The sequence below is a fragment of the Myzus persicae genome, unplaced genomic scaffold, assembly GCF_001856785.1.
Source record: "Myzus persicae strain clone G006 unplaced genomic scaffold, MPER_G0061.0, whole genome shotgun sequence".
NCBI lineage: Eukaryota > Metazoa > Arthropoda > Insecta > Hemiptera > Aphididae > Myzus > Myzus persicae.
This window is the reverse complement of record NW_019103921.1, coordinates 81509-107501: the sequence shown is the minus strand read 5'-3', so window position 1 is coordinate 107501 and position 25993 is coordinate 81509. Positions and strand designations below refer to the sequence as shown.

The 25993-nt window shown below is 30.8% G+C and overlaps 1 protein-coding gene across 1 annotated transcript in view; it reads left to right on the top strand.

The window, feature by feature from the left end:
* LOC111036341 overlaps positions 1–15908 on the top strand; it is a 61747-nt gene extending 45839 nt beyond the window's left edge. Inside the window, exons 4-6 of the mRNA XM_022318336.1 lie at positions 7782–7901; positions 9448–9650; positions 13218–15908. Coding sequence (XP_022174028.1) covers positions 7791–7901; positions 9448–9650; positions 13218–13488 — 585 coding nt within the window. The 5' untranslated portion in view covers positions 7782–7790 and the 3' untranslated portion in view covers positions 13489–15908. The remainder of the gene's footprint in view (positions 1–7781; positions 7902–9447; positions 9651–13217) is intronic.
* Positions 15909–25993: the final 10085 nt, after the last annotated feature.

The window sequence follows — 25993 nt, the reverse complement described above, 5'->3', positions numbered from 1 at the left end:
CGGTAAACGGCGCTTCGAACCTATATTTAAAAGGTTCAATTACAATTATTAACCGTCATTANCTCGTGCTTAACAATGAGCTGTAAAAATGGGTGATTTTAATTTGAAAAAAAGAAGCTTGTATCGTCGACAGACCCTATAAAATGATGGTATAAAAATCAAATTACCCATTTGAAAATTATGATATAATTTTTAAGTGTACTAGAAAATTCTGAAAATCAAAATTTGAATTAATAATGATAACGATTTGATGGTTGATATATCACCCCTTGATAATGTGTTATAATATTCATTAAACAAGTGACAATACATTATTTTCATTAATGTAACAATACAAGTACCTGTTATATAATTAATACAGTTTAATTAGAGAGAATTAGCATATTTGTTATGTGAATTTATGTATAACAATATCAACTTTATTTGACCTGTTGTCACACTAAAAATAAATAAAATGCCTAAAATTTTGTTCGCTGAAATCTTGAGATGAAATGAAATGAAATATTAGTATTCTAATCGTAAGTCGGATTTCCGTTGGCATTTGTATTTTAACGTTAAAGTGATTATTTGTGTGAGCATTTCCATAGCCCTTATTTGACGCAATTATCCAGAAAAATTCAAAAATGTGTACGAAATTATGTTGAGAAAAGCGCAACGCGTATTATTTTCAGTCTTAATGCAAATTCCGATGTGATTCTTTGCAATAATATTCGTAACGTGAAAAAACGTCTAAACAATTTTCGAGGGTCGAGTATTTCGGAATTCAGAGCTTAAATACTGTTTCGTTGTAAAATACTTGTTGCGAATAATCCGTAGAATTTCGAAAAACCAGTGCAATAATAATGATGCCACGTGCCCTTTCCAACGCCATTCTCGGACGTCTCATACAAAATTCTATTATATATATACAACATTACATGTCGATAAAAATACAATATTACTGTATAGGTGGGTACGACGTGTCGGATACAAATCGTAAATAATTCGTAAACATAAGTATTATAATATTTATAATATTATCTTTGTACCTCCGACCCAGAAACGTCCGTCGCGAGTGTTTGGAATTTGGGTACAAAACATTTTCGCTGTTAGGCAATAACCTCATAAATTCCACACTCGAAACGCACACGTCATTAATGTAATACACCTGTAACTGGTATCATATTATAAACATACAAGGTGATTCTTTTAAAGCTAAACGCTAATTTTTCGAAAATTATTAGGCAACGTTTTTGGAAATACTTTTTACATAATTTGAAGTCATTATAAAACAACATGTTTGAATATAAATTGTATTTATATACTATGTTTTCATCTGCATCGTTGCTCGCCTTGAACAGCATATGCATTTTTGATTTCGTATTCACAAATGAAATAATTTTTTGAAGATTTCAATGATTAAAAATCAAATTTCAAACTAATATCTAGTAAGTAGTTGATTAATAATTAATGATTTGATTTATTATTACGAAGCCAATTCATACGGATAAAATTCATAAAACACAATTTATACAATTCATATAATGATGATAATATAATATGCAGTATCAATAATAACAATAATAACATAATATAGCAATAATCATTAAGTACAAAAAAGTTTGTTTATTTATTTATACATTATATTAGCTCAATTAAATTGCATTGCATGTATTAAATTATAATTAACAATAAAATTACAAATATTTAAGAATGAACAGACAATAATAATTACACTAATTACTAAGGAATTTTGGGTCCTTATTGGTCAGTTTCATCATACGGACAATAGTGAGACTAGTTGAATAATTACAGTGGCTTTATGAACATCATATAAAATTACATTTGAGATTTGATATAAATCAGTATACCCAATCCATATACGCGACTTACAATAATCTCAATAAATACCTAGTCATGCTCAGAACTATATTTAATTTGATTAAAGAAAGATGCAAAATGACGTGCTCGGAAGAGACCGGGACTCAGAAGTTAACTTACAGGAGGATTACTCTTGCGCGGGGCAAGAAATGGAAACTGTAACGGGGTCGAAACTGGTGTAAGACGGACAAATAAAATCTAATTTAAAAGATATAGGTAGGTTATATTAGTATTTCAAGTTTTGATGAGCGAAATAATGCACCAACCTTTAGCGGGTGACTCCAGCGCCACTCCATTTAACCAAAATTTAAATATTGCAGTCTACTAATATCAATAAGTAACTATAACAATACTCCTTCGAAATTCGTTATTTCTATAATATTGATCACAGGAAAATATTCAACTTAAGAGTGTGAAATTAAAAACGTATGCTGCGTTCAGAGAAATAAAAAGTGTAAAACATAACATTTTTTTTTTTTGGAAATGTTGTTTAACAATATCTTTCCGTTTAATGTGAAAAAAAAGTTGAAAAAAAAGTTAATGCTTTTTGGGATATAAAAAATAATCGGCTTGTAAACCCACGCGTTACGATCGATAATAATAATAATAAACCCACTCTTCCGGAGTCTACAAAATGTAATGTTTATTATAACGTCGTAACTCGTAAGGCGGCCAGCCGAATATTCTTGTCGGTCGTAATACGCGATATGCTTTTTTTTTCCGCATCGTCCCACTGATCTCGACGCGTTCCAAATAATTGAGCAGGTCAAAATAGCTCCACTGACGATACGCGGTCAATAATAATATAATGTTTTGGGTACATTTCGTGTTTACCGTATAACCTAACATCGACGGTACACATTATTGTTATTATCGACATCGTCATGATATTTGTGATATACGTCGGACACGCATGGTGGAGATACCTCTACTAAAATGTATAATGTTCCAGCTGACGTCAAAAAAAAAACAAAGTCAAAAACATGTCTATCCGTGAAAAACTGTACCACGACGTTATTTTTTTTAATCCTCTAAGAGCATTATGATTCGGAACACCGAAGTGATTATTCGGATTATCATAATATGTACCTATGTATATATAAATCGGTATAGTATACCTATATATTATGGCTACATAGTAATGTCATAAATAAAATAGGTACACAATACTAATATTTCAATTAAATAGATTGGTCTTGCTGTTGATCAGGTTTAACTACCGGGCAAAGTATAATCCATGAATGAGTTTACTCGGGAAACGTGTTGTGCAGTATAATTAAAAATAACTGTTATTATTTAACTCACGTTCGACCAACAAAATGTTGACACAATGTATCTTTCTACATTAAAATATTTTTAATATTTTTAGAAGAAATTAAAAATGTCTTGAAAAATGCGGAGTGAAAATTACATTAAAATAATCAGTGTTAGTAAGTACACGTAACTATAAATTATGTTTTCAGACAACAGAAAAAAAAATGACATTGCATCAAACCCCAGTCCTACATGTACCTAATAATGATTAGGACATTAGGTACATTGACCGATGGCTCGTTATAGTAGTTTATAAATGGAATATTAAGATCGTCGCCGTCGTCTTCGGGGCGATTTGTTATGTGTGTTAGCAGGTATATGTTATTATTATTTGCGTAATGTCTTCTAACAGGTAGTCAATGATGTATATGCATTATAATTAGCGCGCAGAGGGGAGAAATTCTGCCAGTTCACTTCGCCGTGGAAAAGTTATTATACCGCGGTATGAGTTGTTATTTAATATAACATTATAGTTATTATTGAATTATCATATAGTTTGTATACCTCGACTGCAGGTCAAGTTATTATTTTATCGGATTGTAATAACTATACTATTTTCACGTTGGCCGACTCTGAAGCTATCCAGTTGTAATATATTATATGGGTGAGTATTCGATATTATTAAATCGTGTAAACACTTGGTGTGAAGCAATATTTTTCCCATACATAATTTCGCGGTTGCTCAACATTTAATAACCTATATAATATACCTAATATACCAATAACGGTACCTAAACTGACTAATGACTATCATAGGTACCCATATAATATAATATAATGTAATGTAACTTTGAAAATGTTTTTAATTATAGTTGCCACATCATTATTATGTCTTAATCGTTTCGTTAAAATTGACCACCAAAATTGACCTAACCCACAGCAGGCAGAAACGGCATTCGGGTCGTTATAAGTTTTCGAGAACCTAAACATTTTTGAATATTTACTCTTTGGCTCTTCGATGTCGTTGGCATTACACTTAAAATACTACTTGGCTGATGTAAGTACCTACTTATACATATTCGACGACGAGGAAAAAAATACTGGTATGCAACCAAACCCAAAATTTAAAAAAAAAAACCTCGACTACTAGCAGGAAGCGAATCGTACGACGTCGGCAGTATAATATTTATCACTGTAATAATACATTACAATATTGTAATTATTATTTTACATTTACTAGTCCGCGACGAACGGGTTTTCGCCCGTTATGACGTATTATGTACGAGTAGGGTGGTACAACTCACGATCTCTCGTGTAGTGCACGGTGCCGTCGAAAATTTTACGATTTTTTGGTGTCGTCATCGAACCTACGGCCGACGGTGGCGGCGGGGACGCAAAAGTGTAACGCTCGCGAGTTCCTAAGAAAATAAAGATTTCAAAAAAATCGTCGTCGGCAAAAAAATAGAATAATATAAGAAATTTCACCTACTCCGGTGAAAGTATTACGATACTCGTCGGCCTGTACGCACACACACACACACACACACACACACACCTAATAATAGCGTTTCGTGAACTCGCCGCCGTTCGCGTCACATATCCCGGTTAAGGTCGTTGACCGTCTTTCTCTCGGGCGGCGGTCCGCAACCGATCCGATCCGCGTTTGACCCCGTTTCGGGGGGAGAGAAGCCGAGTACCCAGGGCGGTGGTGGAAGACGAACTCGCGAGGAGTAGGAGATGTACGAAATGGAGGAGTAAGAGAAGAAGAAGGAGGAGAATGAGAAGGAGAAAAAGAAGAAGGAGAAGGAGAAGGAATATGAGTCAATGAGCGACGAGGAATAGACGAGCAGAAGGAGGAGGTGGAGAAGCGGAAAAAAATACGCACAACCGGAACACAATACGCGAGCCACGTCATCGTGCACGGTTCGCGTAGGTACTATAACAATGTATATAATGTTATGTGCAGATATTATATATTATTATTATTATGTTACATATCATCTTCTACGGGACCGTTTTCGACCGGACGGAAACGACAATGTTTGTATTGTTTCCGTCGTCGCATTACAATAATAATAATAATAATATGTATACCTACACGTATTTGCATACGGTATACGAGACGACACCGTCTCGATGTCCCCCTAAACGTGCAATGTGCCGGTTATGACGTCGGCGCATCCGTCGTGGACCGGAGCAGGTTACAGGTTGTTACTCGTCTTGCCGTCGCGTGGTTCTGAATCGATTTTCAAATCATTTTGACATAATTTCACTGCCAACTGTGATCGTTATCGAGCGGTATAATATAATAATATTTCAACATAGTTATTGTGTAGGTTATGACAAGACGTCTTTAATCGGTATATTAAATATTATAATCATATGGGATCAACGGTAAACGGCGCTTCGAACCTATATTTAAAAGGTTCAATTACAATTATTAACCGTCATTAGGTATTCACCTCCAAACTGAACAAAATCGATGTGAAAAATAAATTGGGTAATTTAATTTTTTTTTCGAGTTCGACTCGACGAAGACTGCATTCCTATTATAATTCGCGCACAATTGCAAAAATCGAGTCATAATATATGTTAGGGTTTTGCATCAGAATCGCCCTGAACCCGAAACACGCCTAAAAACCCATGACAAAACCCGTGATATAACCAGAACGATTATTTTTTCTAAAAACCCCCAAGTTATCCGAAATTTGAATAAAACATTTCTCGGTTAACCCGAATAAACCAGGACATTTTTTTTATTTTACAAATGTGTATAACAATTTGAAAAAATAACAATTATTTAGATGAATAATATTATTAAATAGTTATTAATCATTAAATGCAATTATATAGGCACATATATTATCAAGTAGTGTGGGTACTAAGTTATTTTGATGATACCTAAATAATTCCTTCCTTATGTGATGTAAAAAATTTACGTCACGTACCTGATGACTTTTTCTATTTTTCTCGGATTTTAACCCAGCGAACATATATCCAAATTCATAATATTTTAACCCAAATATTGCCTAGCATAATTAACAATCAACCTTTTTTTTTAAAATGTTTTATTCCAGTGTTTGAACAGCATCCAAATACGTCTATCACCCGAAATAACTAGTAATCCTAATAGGTTTTGATTGATATGCAACCCCCGATTATTGTTGAAGATCGTCTGGGGTTGATCTCCCGCAATATTCGAGATGACGCCCCGTCAGTTTTCACGTAAAATAATCGAAATAAATGTTATTTCAGTCGAGTCTCGATAACTCGAATTTCAAGGGGAACAAAAGTATAAATTCGACTTGTGTATCAGAAACTTGTTTGCACCTCAAACTCAACTTGAAAACAAGCTTAAGGGGACAATAAAAAATTCAAGTTATATCGAGGTTTTCGAGTGATCGAGACTCGAATGCAGTATTCTCTACGAAATGATATGCCCAACGGTGTGGGGGTAGATACGTGCCAAACGAAAATAATAATCGCCGTTCGCTCGGTCCGTATACGGAATTACCTGTGTATTATCATCGTCGTATAATATTATATTATTATAAAGTGACCGCGAAGTCGTGTAATAAATCGCATGTGCATCGGTTATTTTAAATAGGAAACGCTTATTATATTATGGTCTCTCGTACAGATGATAACATAATTCCATAGCACTCTATCGTCACACATATCGCACATTAGCATAATACATGTATACATGCGTATTTATAATAATATTATTATCATCATTATAATCACATCATTATTACTCTTGTGTATCATCATCATCATCATCATCATCATCATCATCATCATCATCATCATCATCATGAATCAATCAATCGATGATCATCGTCGTCATCGTCATCTCCGTCATCAATGAATATAATAATTATCACTGTGGTAACGCGGGCGTACGGATCGCGGAGGGACACTATTCGCTCGTCGTCATCATCGAGGATTTCGCGGACTAGATATCTACTACCGGGTCGTCGACCCGAGTTTGCCACGTTCGTTCGCATAATATTACAGATTATTATATTGCCGGTACTCACCGCCGCCCCGCCGCAGACGGTTTTTTTTCTTCAATAATTTCTCTCTCTCTCTCTCTCTCTCTCACACACACACACACACACACACACACTCGTTTACGTAAACGACGTTACGGAGAAAACGTTCTCCCGCCCGGTCGTCGACGCCTGAAGAAAGTCGGCCGTGAAAGTACCCGCGATATATATAATACGATATTATATATTATCCGTGTCAGGCGTACACGGGAAACCCCGGTTCAAGTTCAAAGTCCTAAATCGTTATGGCATCGATTGTCTCGTCCACGGTCGCCGCCCGCACACCGACGCTAAACAGATCGTTTGGCTGCGAAACAACGCGACATCATGATAGTTTATTATTATTACATTACTTTTATTGTTGTATTATTAATTGGTATTGATTTAGATATCAGATGTATATTATTATTGTATAACCAATAGGTACGCACAGCGTCATCATAATAATTCATCATAAATTCATTATAGTGTGCTGAACGTTTTAAACATAGTATTATTTGTCATTCGTTTGATTTTGGTAATATCATAATACTTTGAAAATTATGTTTTCTAAATAAGAAAAAATGATCAATAATTAATATATATTTATGAAAATAATGTTTTTTTTTTCAGTCATCCAAAATGGACTTTGTTGAGAAAAAGAGAAAGAGAAAAAGAAACAGTGTGGTCTCCAAACGGTTTCAATACAAAATGATATGTTTGATTTTCTTCCTGATAATAGTTATGATGAAGGTATGAAATTAAGTTGGTTTTTATTTTTATTGCTTGCGATAAACGTTTGGCTCAATGCTGTCAAAAGTCAAAAAGTGCCTTAAAATGCAATTATGAGAATTACAAGAGATAATAACTGCAACTAATACTGATTTTCCGTGTTCTCAGAATTTTCTATTTTAACTAAGCCAAGACTTGTGTTGAGAATTTTCGTACCCTTCTTTAAAAATAAATTGCACAAAATTTCGTAAAATTAAGAAGGAACAATAAATTTGAAATAATCAAAATAATCAATGTAGCAAAATTAGTTCATAATTATTAAAAGTACATGGTGTATGTATATGTATATATATATATTAATGAATAATTAAGGTATAACTTATAACAAGAAAAATATACCCCGTAAAAAAGTTCATGCCAGAAAAAACACCATACAGAAAAAAAAATCATCAAAGACCACCAACATAATACACAAGGTATAATATTATATTATAGTATAATAATTTCACTATTTTGTTAGAAATATACAAAAGTATCATCATAAAAATATATTTTAACCATTTACTACAACATACTCTAACCGTTTCGATTTTCAAGTTTAGTTCGATATCCCCACGAACCGTGTACGGTATAAACCGTGTATAGTCTTCCTATACCTATACCTCGGCGTTCTACCGATTATTACTCAACGAGTCCTAACTCGTATTTTCGAAGTGTTTCTCTATTTCGTTTTGAAACGCGTTTCCCTGAAAGAAAGCGACCACGCTCAGCGTTATGCACCGATGTGATGCAATTTGACTAAAACAATATTCACGTGCCGACAACAACAATAGTAATAATAAATATGTCATATTATATGCCTCTGACATGTGGACATTATATTTCACGTAGAAGTACCTCCACTGCAAGGCTTCTCTACTCTGTTTTCCATGTCATTGTTTTATTTTATTTATTAACATCAAATTAGCTTATCATTGTTCAAAATGATATAACAGATAGCCTAATAAAAAATTTTAGGAAAAAACACATGTCGATTGTACAACACCAATTATACGCACCATATACCTATCATGTATATGCTAAGTACTAGTACCTTATTACTTTAACACCAAGTCATTAAAATTTAAAATGATTGATTCTTGTACGACATTTCATAATAATATTATTTTATTATTATAATTATATCAAACTTCGAATTGGCGATTAACGGTTTTTTTAAACTGACCATGTAAATCAATTTATTTGACGGTTGTCCCCTCTGTGGGACTAATTAGTTAAAAAAATTATTTTACGTCAATATACTTTTTTATTTTTTCAATAAAAACAATAGTATATAACTATAATAATATAATTATTAACAGTAAATATTTTTAATAAGTTTTAAAACATAACAATCATACAAATATAAATGCGCTTGGAGGACAGTTTCTGTAGGATAATGAAAACAGTTTTTTCGATGGACCTACCTTATTCTTACTGTACCTTTGAAATGTCGTCAAATCCTATACTTCACCGCATGCCATGTATAATCAACGCTTGTTTTGTTTGCATATATTATATTGTTTAGATCGTGTCATATACTTGCCAAGATTTAACAGGCAGTGTTAGCAACAATGGCGTCTCCAAAACAGTCTTCTCGATATCCGTAAATGATTTATGGCCGTGCGGCGGAATGCCGAATTGCTATTACCAAAAGAATTCGATAAACTGCACGAAAATGACTAAATTGAGCATAATCCTAAACTTCAATGATGAGGGTGGATTAAAACCGTAAGTATAACCACGTGTGTTCACATTGTTGTGCTTATAAAAACATATAAGATACTGCCTGAGCAATTAATATTCATCAGTCTCTCTTGACGAGGAAAAACGTCAGAACTGACGTTGCGTATTTTAATTTTTATAGGTATGCGGCTTTATAATCTTATAATATAAGCCAATGAGGGCGTTCTCAGACATTTTTCTATGGGATGGAGGGTGCAGTGATCATTTAAAAACTAAATGGCCATTTTTTTTTATCAAGAACACTCTTTAACATTAATATTAGGTTACAATTGCATAATAATATATAGGTAGATCTAAAACATACTGCCTACCAAGGTTAGGTTAGGTACCAAGGTGGCGAGTTGCACCTACTTATAGCCGCTCATCACCGTGTCTTCGATAAAAAAAAAAAAACATATTATTCATACATCACACCTATATCGGGGTCATCAATCCACTGCAGGTGCAGGATTGCCTACTCGATAATATACTGTTCGCATTATCACAAGCGGAGTCTTATATTGAGTTGGCATTTTTAACGGGCAACAAAGTGTATCAGCTAGTGGTAATACAAATATAAAATACGTTTTTGGGAAAACATAACTAAAAACCTTTCTAGAGGGAGACAATGCCACCCCCTCGTTCCACTTCGGGAGACCCGTCCCTAGTAAAAATGATTTTAAAGTATGAATTCTCTGGCACAGCAAACAGCAACAAATAATTAAAGCGAGCAATAGTAAGATTTTACGTCTAAATTTATGATCTGCACAATATTACACGCTCATTCAAAAATCGTACATGTACACAATGAAAACAGACAACAGACTGACGGCTCAACAATAACGATCTCGTGCCTATATCGAGTCGGTATAACACTATAATATTATAATATTATTATATATTATTATTATGGTCATACCGTCGCGGGATTAATATTATGTGGGACAGAGTAGAAAGTAACGTCGAATGTTAAATAAGTAAACGAGACACATTATATTTTATTATTATAATGACACCAAAACGATATAATAATATGCAGAGACTTGCTGCACTGGGCCTAGGCGGCACGATTGTCGTTGCGGGCACTCGTCTCGCTCCGCTCAACCGACCAACAAGCCAGTGTCGCTGTGTTATTATTGTGATTTAAACCATAACCGTCGAGTCGCCAAGGTGAAGGCCTACTTCGACGTTTTCAGTTTTTCTGGCATAGGCTTATTTTTTTTTTTTAGTCTACCGAGAATGTCCAAACAATTAACTTATTATATCGTTTCACAGCATTATATCGTACGAAAGATAAACATAGTAATTATATTATTATTGTTGAATTTGACCGAGTTTTTCACAATAACAAATCAGATACACACATTGGCACAGGATCTTGGAGTTCAGGGTCAAAACATAAGTTAGCTTGATGAGACGGTTCGAAAAGCTTAACTTATCGAAACCGATCGTCCTGGTAGATTTGAAACCCCTTGGCCCACAAACATAAATCATGTTATAGGCAGGTACCTGCAACGTGATTTCATGACAAATGTTCATATAGAGACATCATAATAAGCTCAAATATGCTCAAACGACTACTATACAATAGATATATTATACTACGGTTGTATATAATGGCATTGGTATTTGGTATCCAAAGTGCTTGAATTGGGAGAATATAGTAGGGTGGTACACAACGATAAAAAAAAATTTGCCTACCCAAATTTTTAATTTTTGATTATGATATAATTAGAAGAGGTACTTCAAAATAGTTTATTTTTAAAGTAGTACTCTGTCCTCTTGCGGCTCCCTCAATTTGAGAACTAAATTATTATCATATTTATTATTATACGACGATAATGCGTGCATCGATGACGACTAAATGAAAAAGGCTATAAACATACTGGAAGGTGCTTTTTTGTATTTTTGTTTACATAATATTCACAACACACATTTTAATTATTACAAAACGAAAACAATTGATACGTTTTCGATAATCTTGAAAAGTTATAAAAACACGTTTGGATACCAAACCGCAGTAGCAGTAGGAACTAATCGTGACGCCGAAATCGACCAATCTAGTTCTATATAAAAATGATTCTTCAGTATAATAATGTCGTCGTAGAAAATGTATCATCATACTATGATGTGGTTTTTGATAAGCACGTCGGTCACGTTATAGGGGCTCATCATTATATTCTCCTCATCTTTCGTTTTCGGTAACCTCGTTTTGAGAATGCACGAATGTTGGACAAGGTTCGTGCTGCGTTTTTATAGAAATCAATAATGATGGATTCTATTTATAAATCTGGGAATAATTACTGTGCTTTAGACATTTTGAAGGAAGTTTTCAAAATATTATATTCCCGAAAAATAAAAACAAAAATATGAAACACGGCAAAACGTTTAATGTGACGGCCATCGTATTATATTCTTATTATTACGCCAATCAATTAATATCGTAGGAAGAGATCGTTAAACCACTAACCATGATTTATCATACCGTTTTTAAAATGTATTATGATAAGAGTAATATACAACACTTTTATGACAACCACATTGTTCGTGTTTTAAATTTTTTTTTTTAAATATACTATCGTGAGTACAAGGTTTATTGTATAGGCAACATACAATCATTTAACGTGATTTGTGTAGTGTCAAGAATATATATAGGTATTTACTACTTAAATATACGCCATTGAATTACAGTAACCCATTCGAAATCTCGTATTTATAATAGTTTAATTATCCAAATAATCTTACTAATGACAATCAGGTACGCGATCCTCCCTCAAAACTCCCAGATTTTTTGGTACGTTCTGTAAAAATTCAAACAAGACTTAAATTAATTTAAGTGTAACAAAAAGAGAACTAGGAATCGTTGTTTTGTCAAATAATTGAAATGATGAAAAAAAATAGTGAATTACGTCCAGTCAAAACTATATACGGTGTGTTTATTGGGTCATTTAAAATCGAAGTTGACATAACGAATTGGAAGTGAATTATAATTATTATCAGTTAGTACGTCAAGCTCTCAGGTGTGGTGTAGCAGAAACAAATATAAATTGAATATAATATGATATATTATTAAAATTTTTCATTACATAAGTATATTTGAGCCAAATTTTAAATACTATTTTTTTAAAGTTATTATAATGTATGCTTATTTGTTATCATACCTTTCCTTATTTTTGAATCAGTTAAGTTGTCTGAGTAGCTCAAGTATTACAAGTAAATTTAAATTATTCACTTAACAGGTGCTAGGTAGGAGTACTTAAGTAATACTATTAGTATTTGTTTGTTAGTTGTTACACTTTATAATTTATTATTCGTTAACTAATAACTTATAGCTATATTCGACAAATAATTTGAATATCAATGCTCAAATAATTTGCAACATTGAGCAGTGAGTAGGAATAATTATAGTCGGTACGATTTGTACATGATTTTATACACTTACCCGACAAGCAAACACGTCATTACCGCTCGCAGTGGTTCTAATAATAACAATAGAATTATTACTATTGGCAGTAAAACCATATTGCAGGCAACGTATCATTATAATATTATTATATTTTATTGTCTTTACAGGCCGCCATTGATCGCCGCTTTGAGTACAGCTATGAAAAAAAACAGACGTGGATTATTGAAGGGCGCACACTTCGAGATGGACCAAGACAAACCGCTGGAGTTGATAGTGTGCGATAAGCGCATGAACATGCTACAATGGGTAAGAAGTTATTTTTTCCCTACACTCTCGTCGAGTCATTTTCAAGGTACAATAATGTTTAATATAAGAATTCTTTTAGTCACAAGTATCCAGGGACAATTTAAATTTAAGTATTTTAATATAATCTCGTGACCAGTGTGCATTTCTACACGCGAGGACCAGTGTCGATGACGATTACAATCATAATTATACTAATTGTCTTGAATGAGAGTTAAATACATTAAGTTTAATACAATTATGTTTTACATACACGTAATTAGTGATTCATTCAACACTGGCTACATATAAAACGCATACTTAATAAATCACTAATTTTACTTACCTGTACAGTGTGCTCGATTTAGGTGATCCAATCGATTTTCAAGCATTTTACGCATTTTAGCGTCGGACGAATGTGTCTGGACGCGCGATTTTCTCTTAATAATTATTTGAAATATCGTCGACTTCTCGGAAAAAGGCTCCAAAATAGTTGGACTTTCTCTTACGTTTAAACAGCGTGCGTCGAACTCGACTGCACAACCCACCACGGCGTACCGTTATATTTTAATATTAAATTGCCGAGAACTAAAATGTAGACTCGTCTTGATTATAAGCCCATGCAATCGATTTAAATTTAAATAGTATAATAATGTGTGCAACAACCGCACAATACAATGACATAGATTTTTCACCAGTTTGGCCAGTATTGAAAATAATAATATCGCTTATCGAACACGACGTATGTCCAGCTTGTGCATAATATTCACTATTAATCGTGGCATGGTGTGACACACGGGCAACTCGTCAAGTCGAGTAGATAGTCGTCTAAATCGTCAAAAGTCGTCGTATACACGAGCATGCCAGTTTACACGCCTCTATTACGATTACCTACCTAAACTTTAAGTCGTAAAATTCGCAAACGGTTGACTCCAACCACACATTGGTGGAGAATGGAGATGCCTCGTTCGTCGGTGGTACGCATAATGTTATTGGATACCCGCCGAATACGTGACCTTTTAACGATATAATATTATTGTATGCTTATTATACTATAATGATTATAATGACGCGATCCTGCGTTTGTATGGAAAATCGATTATCGTTAGATTTCACGAAATCGAGAAAAATAAGAAAACAATAATTAAAAGCCAAAACACAGTATCGCACACATAATATATGTTGTGCGGCGATCGAAATATGTTTTCGTCGCACCAACATTATTATAATAATATTATCGATGGCGTTTCACCAGACAAAACTACAAACTGCCGCGTCGCATGTACTTGAATACATTGACACCGTTGAGAAATATAAATAATTGTTGTAATATTGTTCACATGTAAATTAATTTCTATGTACTCACGTCAGAACGATTCCGTTCGCTTTGTGTGGACGATAAACTATAATGTTATACCTCGCGATGTTCTATTTACGTCTATTCAGTAGTACGACAAAGACCTAGTATAAAAGAAAAAAAATTAAATCCAACGCCGATTCATAACTTTTAAGGCTTTTTTTTTTCATCAGTCAAAACTCTAACGTCTTTCCGATATATTTCTCCGGTGCATGTATCACGGTGCGACGTGAAATGTTTGATTTATTTCTACTGAGCACGATCAACCGATCCGGACAGCCAGTCCGGTGGATCATCGTCGTCCGATGGTATATTTGTGTTTAATTTTTTATATTTGCCGCCTTTGCACCGCCTACACCGACTACCACGGCTACAGCAGGAAGACCGAAAACGCCACTGTTGAGGGAAATAGACACGACAAAACGTGTCTGGCTGGTTATAAGACCTTGGGCCGAAAAGTATTATGATCAGGGTTCGGGAAACATCTTTTTAATTGTTTAATATGTGTATTGTACCAGTCCTAAAAACCATTAAAATGGTTGATACTTGGATACATTTTTTTTTAGCCAAATTATTTTATTTTTAATATTGATAAGAAAATTAAAATCATAAACACGAGACGTTACAACTTACTGTGTAGTAGACATGAAATAAGAAATACATTACATTTGTCATTTGAAAAAGTAAAAATTAAATTATTGAATATAAATAATGTGTCGTACGAATTTTGCGACTAGTTATTATAAGTAATAAGCACCTTAAGAAAAAAGTGTGAATTTGTTATTATTTTAACTCCATCTAATTTTTTTTTTTAAGTCTTAAATTTTAATTAAAATGCAAAACAAATAAAAAACCAAGGTTGGGCAATTCAACTCGTTAAGTTATTAAATAAAAATATAAGTTAGGTTTAAAATTTTAAGTTGCTTTTATTTTTTTGAAGCTTGTAAAAGTTACAAGTTAACAAGAAAATATGAGTAACATGATACAGTTAAAAATCAGTTAAGTACTTTTTTTTTTATATAAAATTAAAAACTATACCTTTTTTAAAGCTAACAAATACCACAGTAATTTGATAGAGGTCACACGGTTTTAAATAAATGTATGTATGAAAAATAATTGCTGAAGTACTTTTATACTTATGTGTAGTGTGTACTTATATACTCTAATCAATGACTAAATCCAACAAAGTAATTATTTTTTCTGAATTTTTTAACTTATTCTCCGCAACTATACTAAATTATACTATTACCAAATTAATTATTAGAATATAACGAATTACCAATACATAGAATATTAAATATTATTCTATGAATGAATGCAAATATAATAATTAATAATAATCATTTTCGTTTATATTTACATTAATTAAAATTAATGATTTTACAAACTTGTATGGGATACTAAGTAAATAGTTTTTTTTTTTTATCAATGACCCGATTATTCTTATAACTTTTCTGTTTCTAACATGTATATAATATATTATATTAAAATTATTGTAAATTATTATTTAATAATTATCATATTTATAAATAATATTTGATACTCCGAAAGTAATTTATTTTTTTTATATATAAAACAAAATTTTTCAAAATATAATATATTTTAAATCTACGGTCGTGAGAAAAATTGACTTAACGTGACAATAATATTAATTAAGCATAAGGTAAGAAAGATAACTCGTTAAGTTAAAAGTGAAAAAGTAACTCCTTAGTTAAGTAACTTAGTTAAAAGTAATTTAACTTTTTAAATTTTTAATGCCCAGCCTTGTAAAAAGCATGTAAAACTAAAAGATAGTACTTATATTTTATAACTATTTATAAAACGTGAAAAGGTTTTTTGCATTAAATTTTCACTTTGATGTTTGAGATTCACAAATCAGATTTATTTTAAAAATAAAAATACCTTGATTTTACAATAAAATTTATCAAAAATAATATGGAAATGCCCCAACCCTGATCATGGTATGTCTTTTTTTCGAAATTCTCAAGAGGATGCTACAAGAAGAGGAGCCAAAAAACGAACGGTGACGACAAAATAGTGTATTTTTTTTTTGGTTTTCACAATTCACACATAAGTCAGAAAAATGAAGTATCAAAATCTCACACCCGCACTCCTGTAATAACAACGTTTAATAATTATAATACTAATACAAGGATGACTTCCCTTTGGAAGGATTATTTTGGCAACAAATGACTCTGGTCGAATAGTTATTTTTTTATTTTTTTAAATAACCATGATGGCTACATAATGACATGGTGACATGGTGAGTAAGGTACTATTTCATTATGAAATTTATTTAAATTATTTTCATAGGAACTTGACGAAATACTTTTCACTGGCCTCCTTATTACACTGTTAAATCGAATATGATACATGAAAATATCATAATTAAATTTTATATTTCAAATATAATAATAATAATAATAAATTATATTTAAAAATCAAAAACGAACAGAATTTAATACTTTTTATTAACTACGAGGTTGAGCAATTTTCTTTAGATTTTTTCCATAGTAGATTTTATTTAAACGGGTTTAACCATATAAATACTAGTAGCTTAAGAATATAATAGACTAGGTGCAGGTATAATTTATTTTACGTGTAAGTACTACAATTTCGGTAAACAAATTTAAACGTTTATATTTTATACCGTAATAATTCTAAAACAAAGTATTAAATGAAGTCACTGTCGGACCAATGGTCACATTTGACGAGGTTTTTAAGAAAGAAAACAAATTTTCAGGCTACTTATTTAAATACTTTATTTCCATGTGCAAGTGTTCATCGTGGTTTAATTTCTCGTCATCAATATAAGACGTCACTTTTATTAAAATGTATTGAATTAAAAGTTAATAACTTATATAATGTTTAAATTATTCTTGTTGATTTCATATTTTCGTTACTGGTACGTCTCTATTTTAAATTTAATTTTTACCTAGAATAATGATGAAATTACGGTCTATGATAATTTTTGTCCAGAATAGGTTTGATACTACATTAGGATTATGAGAATGACCATAACATTTTTCATTAAATACATTTTATCAATAAGTGTGTATAGTTTTTAAAATTATTTAGTTTTGTAAATTAGAAGAAACAAAAACAGAATTTGAATGTCTTTTTGTTTATTCCGGAGGTGTTGCAATTAGCGAATCCTAACCAAGGGGAATCCCTATTTACAATACCAATTAACTAAGACTGGTGATGCTATTATTTTGAAGACATGATTAGATTACTCAATATTACTGATGAACAAAACGGGTAAAGAAGTTACATATATGTATGACGAATCATGTGCCTACCCAACATTTCAGACGTTTACAATTTCGTCGATCGCAATAATGATTGTCCTCAAAACGATACGTGAGAGTTATAGAAATTTTATAACATCACAATTTATTCATTATGTGAGTAAAATGACTAGATAGGTATTTCATTAACATTAATTATAAATTTATTATAATAATGTATTGTTGTTATTCGTTACCCTATAATATAGGTACTATGTGACATATGTGTAAATGTGATCAAATTTAAGTATATAGTTCATTTAAAATCTTGCAATTTCAAAATTCCACTGATTTTATGTTAATCATAATATTCGTAATTTAAAAAATACGTGTCTTATGTGTTCATATTATTATTTTCTGAATCATTTAAAGTTAAAGACTCAATTATCTAGGTTAAGAAAAGTCAACTAGTTTTTCATAAGCAAATTAATTAGATTTATTTTTATTTAATTATCATGTACTTAATGTGTTACTGGTATTTTAGATTCCAAATTGAGCTATTGTTTTTCCAATGGCGTATTATTTGCACCTAAGATTCTCCTTTTTACAGTTTAGAAAAATTGGACAAAATAACAGTAATTTAAAGAAGTAATGTGCAATACTTTTCTTAAAAATTGTGAAAAGCTTGAAAAGCGAAAAAACTGTGAGGTTTATAGCACTGTGAGTACATTGGTGTATACTAACTCAACAATTGACTAATTTGAGTTTTACATATTTTGTTGTGGTAAAAATAGCATTATTTATAGAGCTTTAGTGCAGGGGCCTGCAACCAATAGCCCCCAGGCCACATGTGCCAATCATATCAATTTTATGTGTTCCGCGATTTAAATTTATAATTTGTATAAAATCACAAACTAAGCTTGTGTGGACTGTTATATGTTTATCAAAACACCGTTTGCTAGTAGTCAGTAGATATCTTGTTAGATTAATGAAATGAGCTTATTTGGAAATTATAAAATGTTATGTGTTTCTCCAGAAACGAAAATAACCCTGGTAGTTGAGGAGTATTTTTAAATTAAAAAAAAAATATGAGCTTAAATAAACTAAAATTAATACCATAATATATTTTTGTTTAAAATAAAATAAGGTATAATAATATTATGGCTCGTGAAAAAGTGTATACTTTTTTTTTTTGACTCCGGACGTCAAAAAGGTTGTCAACCCCTGCACTAGTGTATTATTATGTCTTACTGGAAAAATTGAATTTCGACCACAACTGCAGTATAACATTAAGGAAATTAATAAATGCGCATTATGCATTAGTGTATTATTTTGAGTTAATACTGTATTGCACAATCGTATGTTTAAAATTACAGTTAAATTAGTGTATCATCTCAAAATAACACAATTATGACATAGGTAGTTTATTGTATCGAAGGGTTATAAAAGGTTTTTAATTTTAATTTTATTACTAATTTCACTAAGGTATAATGAGTATATCATACATGTAAACGTTATAATAAATTATTTATAAATGTTTTTTAGTATTAAAATATTTATGAAAAGGACTACATTAAAAATACAACTTATTTTTTGTTTTTAGTTACTCTACTAATATAAATTTCACATTCTATAAGATATTTCTAAGTAAATATTAAAATGCAATACTGCTGTAATTAAAATGTATTTAATTGATGAAAAACGTGTTGAACAGATGATATTTATACATAATAGATTTGTTTTAAGCACTCTTAATAATATAATATGTACCAAAATTTCAATCATTCAATCATAAAATACTTTTGTATTCATAATTTTATCAGCGACTTAAGATAGTAAAAAAATTCAAAATTCTATTATCAAATCTTTATCGAAACCTTACGATTTTAGTTACTACACTAATGAACTCACAGTGTGTTATGACAAATATGTTTTGAGTAAACTTAATTTCAATTACCAATTTTGTTATACGCAAGAAAAAAACATTAATCCCTAAAGACGTGACATTGATTATAATAATTATTTATTTTAGATTTCATAAAGCGTTACATACTTTTCAAACAGTAGGGATATGTTTTCAAGTACATCTGAAGTTATAGTTTATTAAGACAAAAATATTTTTGTATTTCAGTTTCATGACGAATTTGTCGTATATTTATTACTTTTTAGTTTTTTCGTTTATATTTACATCCAAGATTTATTCAATTTATAGTATAACATATTTTAGGATATTAAATTATCTTTCAAGTTATCAAAAATAATTTTTTGTAAACTTTTATTGTTTTACTTTTTTTTTATTCAAAACATAAACCTGAACACATCAATGACGTTTGTCGTATTTAAATTAGTTATTTCCATACATGCAATAAAATATTGTTCCAAACAAAAATATTCCACCAACATTATAGTTTGTACTTTACTAACACTTAGAATTAAAATTAAAATTGCCTGTTGTCGTTTGAACATCACTAATGTTAGTTTTGACCATTTTTTAAGACAGTTGCGCATTGTATACAGTTTTTTGGGTAAAGCATCGTTTGCTCATCGACTGTTTACCTTACTTACCTATATAGTATTGGCACAGGTAAACACGCTGTGCACGAATGATATATTATAACCCTTAAAATTTATCTACAGCAAATAGGCTAATATGGCAAATTAGGATCTACTCAGAATCAGGGACATTATTCCATCGATACGATATCAGCTACTAACATCGAGAACTTGAAAATTGATGAACTAGCCATACTGAACTACCTATAATAGTAGCTTTCAATGTTCTCGTCATTGAGTCGTTTAATCGTTTTATTTTTTTAGTACTTCAATAACATAAATTTTAATTTAAAAAGTGACGTTATTTTAAGATTAAAAATGTTGGCTGTACTAAAAAAAAACTGTTCGGATGAATACAATTTATAAAAATAAATTACTTTATGGAATGCTTCTAAGGCGTTTTTGATAAAATTTATAAGACGCAAATCCATGCTATAGACTATAGTTGCTATAATTATTCTTTGATAATATTTTTATTTGCTTTGAACAATAACACCGAAAATCCACAAGGTCAATATCATTTCAGTATTATAATAGCAATAGTTTTCAATAACAATTTTTTTATTTTTAATTTTCATAAATTAAAAATCTGTTGGTATATGACTGAATTAAATAAACAATTATTTATGTGTGATAGATGATAACTGATTATTATAATTTATGTAACAGAGCTATTAAGTCAAACCGGCATTACGATTTTATGTAATTATATAATATAATATTCACATAAAACATTACATACTTAACGATTCTTTGTCACTTGCAGTAAAAAATAAACCAGTTCCAGTGTTATGTATTGAAATATTCCAAGTATAAATTATAAAAGAACATTATATTGTTGAAAAAATTTGATTCATTTAACTTTTTATTTTTTTAAATTACTCGTACAAAAAAGTACGATCCATGTAAGATATCGTTTAAAAAAAATGCATTATGTTCATATTTTAACTTAAAAATCATAATACTTGATTTATGTTATTTAAAATACCATCTAATTTTTAGTATTTTAACGTTAAGCACACCTTTCTGTTAATAATTTGTTTTAAGACACTTTTTCGATTTTTCCAGTTATGCAGTAGGTTTTCAATTTTTTTTTTTGTCTTACAAAATCGATAATCAATTAAAATTCAATAATTGAACAGTGTACTTCATCAATTACATGACACAGTGAACATGTACGAAAATAGTTGTTTTTTGGACAAAAATATAATTTTATCATGAAAAATGATGTAACTTTTGTGGATAAAGCGGCCTAGCAATCAATTATTACGATATTGAATGATACAGTGCTTACACGTAATCGATTCCATATGAATGACTGATCGTAATATTATATACATAAACATAACTATCTAGTACCTACATATTTTTATAATGTTTTATCCTGCTATGTTTGGCTAAAAAAGTAGATACCTTGGTAATTATTGGTTGCAAATGTACATGACTTATTTATAATAAATGAACAGTTGTTACCTAGCAAATAGAATATTATAGGTGAACAATGTTAACGTCATTAAAATATTATAATAATATTGCCCTTGAACACAGAGACATTTTAGGCACACAATATATTATATTATTTATTTATTATAATAAATTATGGATTTTTTTTGTGTATGATGTATAATATTAAAAGTTAATATACATAGTAATATAATATTGTGATAACCTTAAGTACCTACCAGTAATAGTTGTGTAAAATATGCGTTGTATTTAATATGAATATACGAGAGGAGTTGTGGTTTGCCTTATATATTATCATTCATCCGACATCCATCCTTTATTTCCGTGATTTCAATAACATAGAAATCGATTGCTATAACATTAATTTAGTAATAAAATAACGATATTATTATTTGAATACAGTTATTCTTTGCACACGATTCGTGTGCATTATATTATTATTTTATTTCAGCAACGAAAATAACGGTTGATTTGAGTTGATTGGAATAAAATTAACGATGATTGTTCGGCATGTATAATTATGAGTAAATGGATTATGGAGATCGGGCATGTACACACGGAAGAAAGGAAGAAATTTGGGAATCAATCACCCCCTCCTCCCCCTCTAAAAAAAAAAAAACGATTTTCCGTGTACGTGACTGATTGTAGTTTTTGTTTTCCGAGCCAGAATATAGTATAATTATTTAAAATTGCTGTTTTACATCAATTATTATATTATACCAATGCGCAATCATATTAAAAGCCAACGTGTATAATATACCACAGCAGTGGCAACGATATGACATAAGACATAACCATTATAATAATAATATGATGACGACGACGACACCTGTTGTAGCTGTCGTATATAACCTAATAATACCACTGAGGCAAAGGATTTTATTTTTAGCCTGTGCGTTTTCAGACGGATGTATATTGAATGGTAATTGTTTAGATATCGTAAGTGAGTAAGTGACAATGGGTTTTTTTTCCTATCGACCGATCTTTCATGTCGAGCAAATATCTGCACAATGGTATTGTACGTAACCAAATCGAGCTGTACAAAAATAACATAAAATATATGTAATAATAAATATATAAATAGACAATACATGCATAATATTATGCTTTATTCAACTTTTAAGTTTGTCTCGATTGTGAGTCGTACTTACGATACGGTTGCAGAACAATCCCTTAATGAGATTCAGTTTTCAACAATTGAACTTTAACTGTACCTATACAAACCGTTGTGCATTAGCGTATAATATTATAATAGCTTATTATGTTTATTGACAATAGACTTTTTTACCTCATACGCAGATACATTTACGTGATAATAGTTGGGTTTTTTTTCACCCAAGTGGTGACGCAATATGTAAAATATTATAAATTATGTACAATAAACGATTTGCATTTCGAACACAATAAGTAAATAGTTCTATTGTACAAATAATAACAAATAATATATCATAGAAACACGCTGCGAAGAAAACCTGCCTCTGTTGATATAGAATCCAACGGGGTTTTTATTTTATTAAAATTTGACTTTAGTAATAGTCTCTACAGTGTAGAATCGACCGTCTAAAGTTTACGTGAGAAGCGGTAAGTTGAATTTTCATGAATAGAATTATACGAGTGTCGAAATTCAAAGGTTTTGATGTGTACAAAATGTTTAGGGAAATCTGGAATAGTATTCGGTAGCTTATAATGACATACCGTTTCGATTTTTAAATCATTTTGAGAGTTTGACTTCAAAATTGACCTAAAGAGTTGCAGTCGACTATTTAGTTTTTTTCTTAAGGGGATCGGTGGCGGTGACGACTGTCTTTGTCCAACACACGCGCAACATAAGAATTCAAAGGTGTTTTTTTGGCAAACGTACTGATTGATAAAGTGAAGCGATAAGAATTCTGAAAACAGATTTGAATTTGTCGTCAAGTCTACATGAGATCGGTCAGTCTACATTTTTGATTTTAGAATCTGAGTGAAATGATAAAAAAAAATAAAAAAACATTCATCGTTTCACTCAAAATCTAAAATAAAAAATGTAGACTGACCAATCTCAAGTAGACTTGACGACAAATTCAAATCTGTTTTCAGAATTCTTATCGCTTCACTTTATCAATCGGTACGTTTGCCAAAAAACACCTCTGAATTCTTATGTAACGCGTGTGTTAGACAAACACAGTCGTCACCGCCACCGATCCCCTTAATATTAAGGGTAAAAAAAAAAAAGAAACTGCCTAGATTTGACGCACATAACATAAACGTTGATCTGAAAGCAACCAAGTACTGTAACGAGAAAAATGTTTATTATTACTTTGCGACCACCTTGTTCATAAATATTACAGGCCAGAAAGGCCTACAAAAACCAGGTCTGAACTAAGACTGAGCGCATAAAAAAAGGAAGGGGGACTAGATCAAGCTTTTTTTTTGGTAAAACTTTTCTGGCTCACCTTGAAGTTATTTATGTGACAAATAATCATAATTTAAAATAAAAATGGTTATGTGTTTGGTTTTCAGTAAGAAATTTAAAAGTATTTTCTTTTTGATTTAGTTGGTGGTCTACGTAACTAAATACCATGTCCTAATTGTGGCTAAAAATAAATCTCAGACCGGACTGAATTTTTAATAGCTTGGAATAATTTTCAGGCTGGGCCAGGGCTTTTTTAACAAAATATTTTGGACTAGATCGGACAGGGCTTATAAGAAATATCGTTGAACCAGATCGGGCTTTTTTAAAGCTTAGGGTGATTTACGGAACGGCTTTGGGGTTTTTTTCATAACATTTTTTTTGGACCAGACCGGCTGGGCAATAAATGTATGGCACTTGTTAGTCTATTATAGCTACACGTGTATTTTTTTTCTTCTGACAGTATAACTATGATAGAAAATGGTAAAATAATATAACGCACTAATACTTTAGCAACAACAACTTCCCTCACGTTAGTGCAGGGGCGACCCTAGACTTTCTTATTTGAGTGTTGAAACTATATTAATCCAATAATTACATTTAAAAGCTGGTAAAAGTAAAAAAGTGTATTTTTTATACATGCATCATTAATTAATATCGTATTAAGTTGGAACATTTTACTTTATAGCTAGAAAATATGAATTGGTACACACACAACAAAAAGGCACAAATTATGCAGTATAAATATAATTAGAATAGGTACATATTATAGGTATGTTAAAAAAATTGAAAAATAAAATAAATAAAATAGTTATTTTAAGCGCGTTGTTCATAATATAAATTATATAATTAAGTATGTATCACTTTAATTTTTTTTAGGTAAATCGACAAATGTATTATTATTTTTATATCAATTTGACTGTTTCTGTGTAGGTACATGCATTAATATCATTTCTGTTGATCTGGTTGGTCCCATTTATCTCCTTAATCAAGTTTTTTGAAGGGAACAAATAAGACGTGTTGGCCATTCATAGAGTTCTTTAACGACCTATAATTAATAATAAACAATAAATCTAAATCCCTTTAATTCGCATGGAATGTTCTAAATTATTCTTTCATCGAACATAGCCAATAGATAACTATTAAATACTCTACAAAAATGTTAAATTATATATTTTTGAACTTGGAGTGGTTGGCAGAGTTTTAGTAATAAATTAAAATACAAATCCGTGGTATTTATAAATAACGCCTTCGGCATTGAATAACATTTAAATCATATTAAATAATATATTCAGTTCTATTTAATAATGTATTATTTACGACCGAAATTAATTCAATAGCAGTTTATTGCATAATCCTACTAAAACGAGTATTATATAACTACCTATACTATGAACAATTAAAATATACAATTTTGTTTCCCATATGAAAAATTCGTGAGAAAAGTTTTCAAAATACATTTTTCTATCAATTATTACTTAGTAATTATGTTCCCTTCACCCTCCAGATTTAGGCAACCTAACTCTTTTGTAAACGTGACTAGGCCTGTAAGGTCATTCAAATTTCGATTTTCATTAGTTTTTATTGAACTAGGTAAAGTCTATAAGAATTTTTTTGCTCATTCAAGAGCTAAAAAATTTAATAGAATTTTTCTTAATAGTTGTT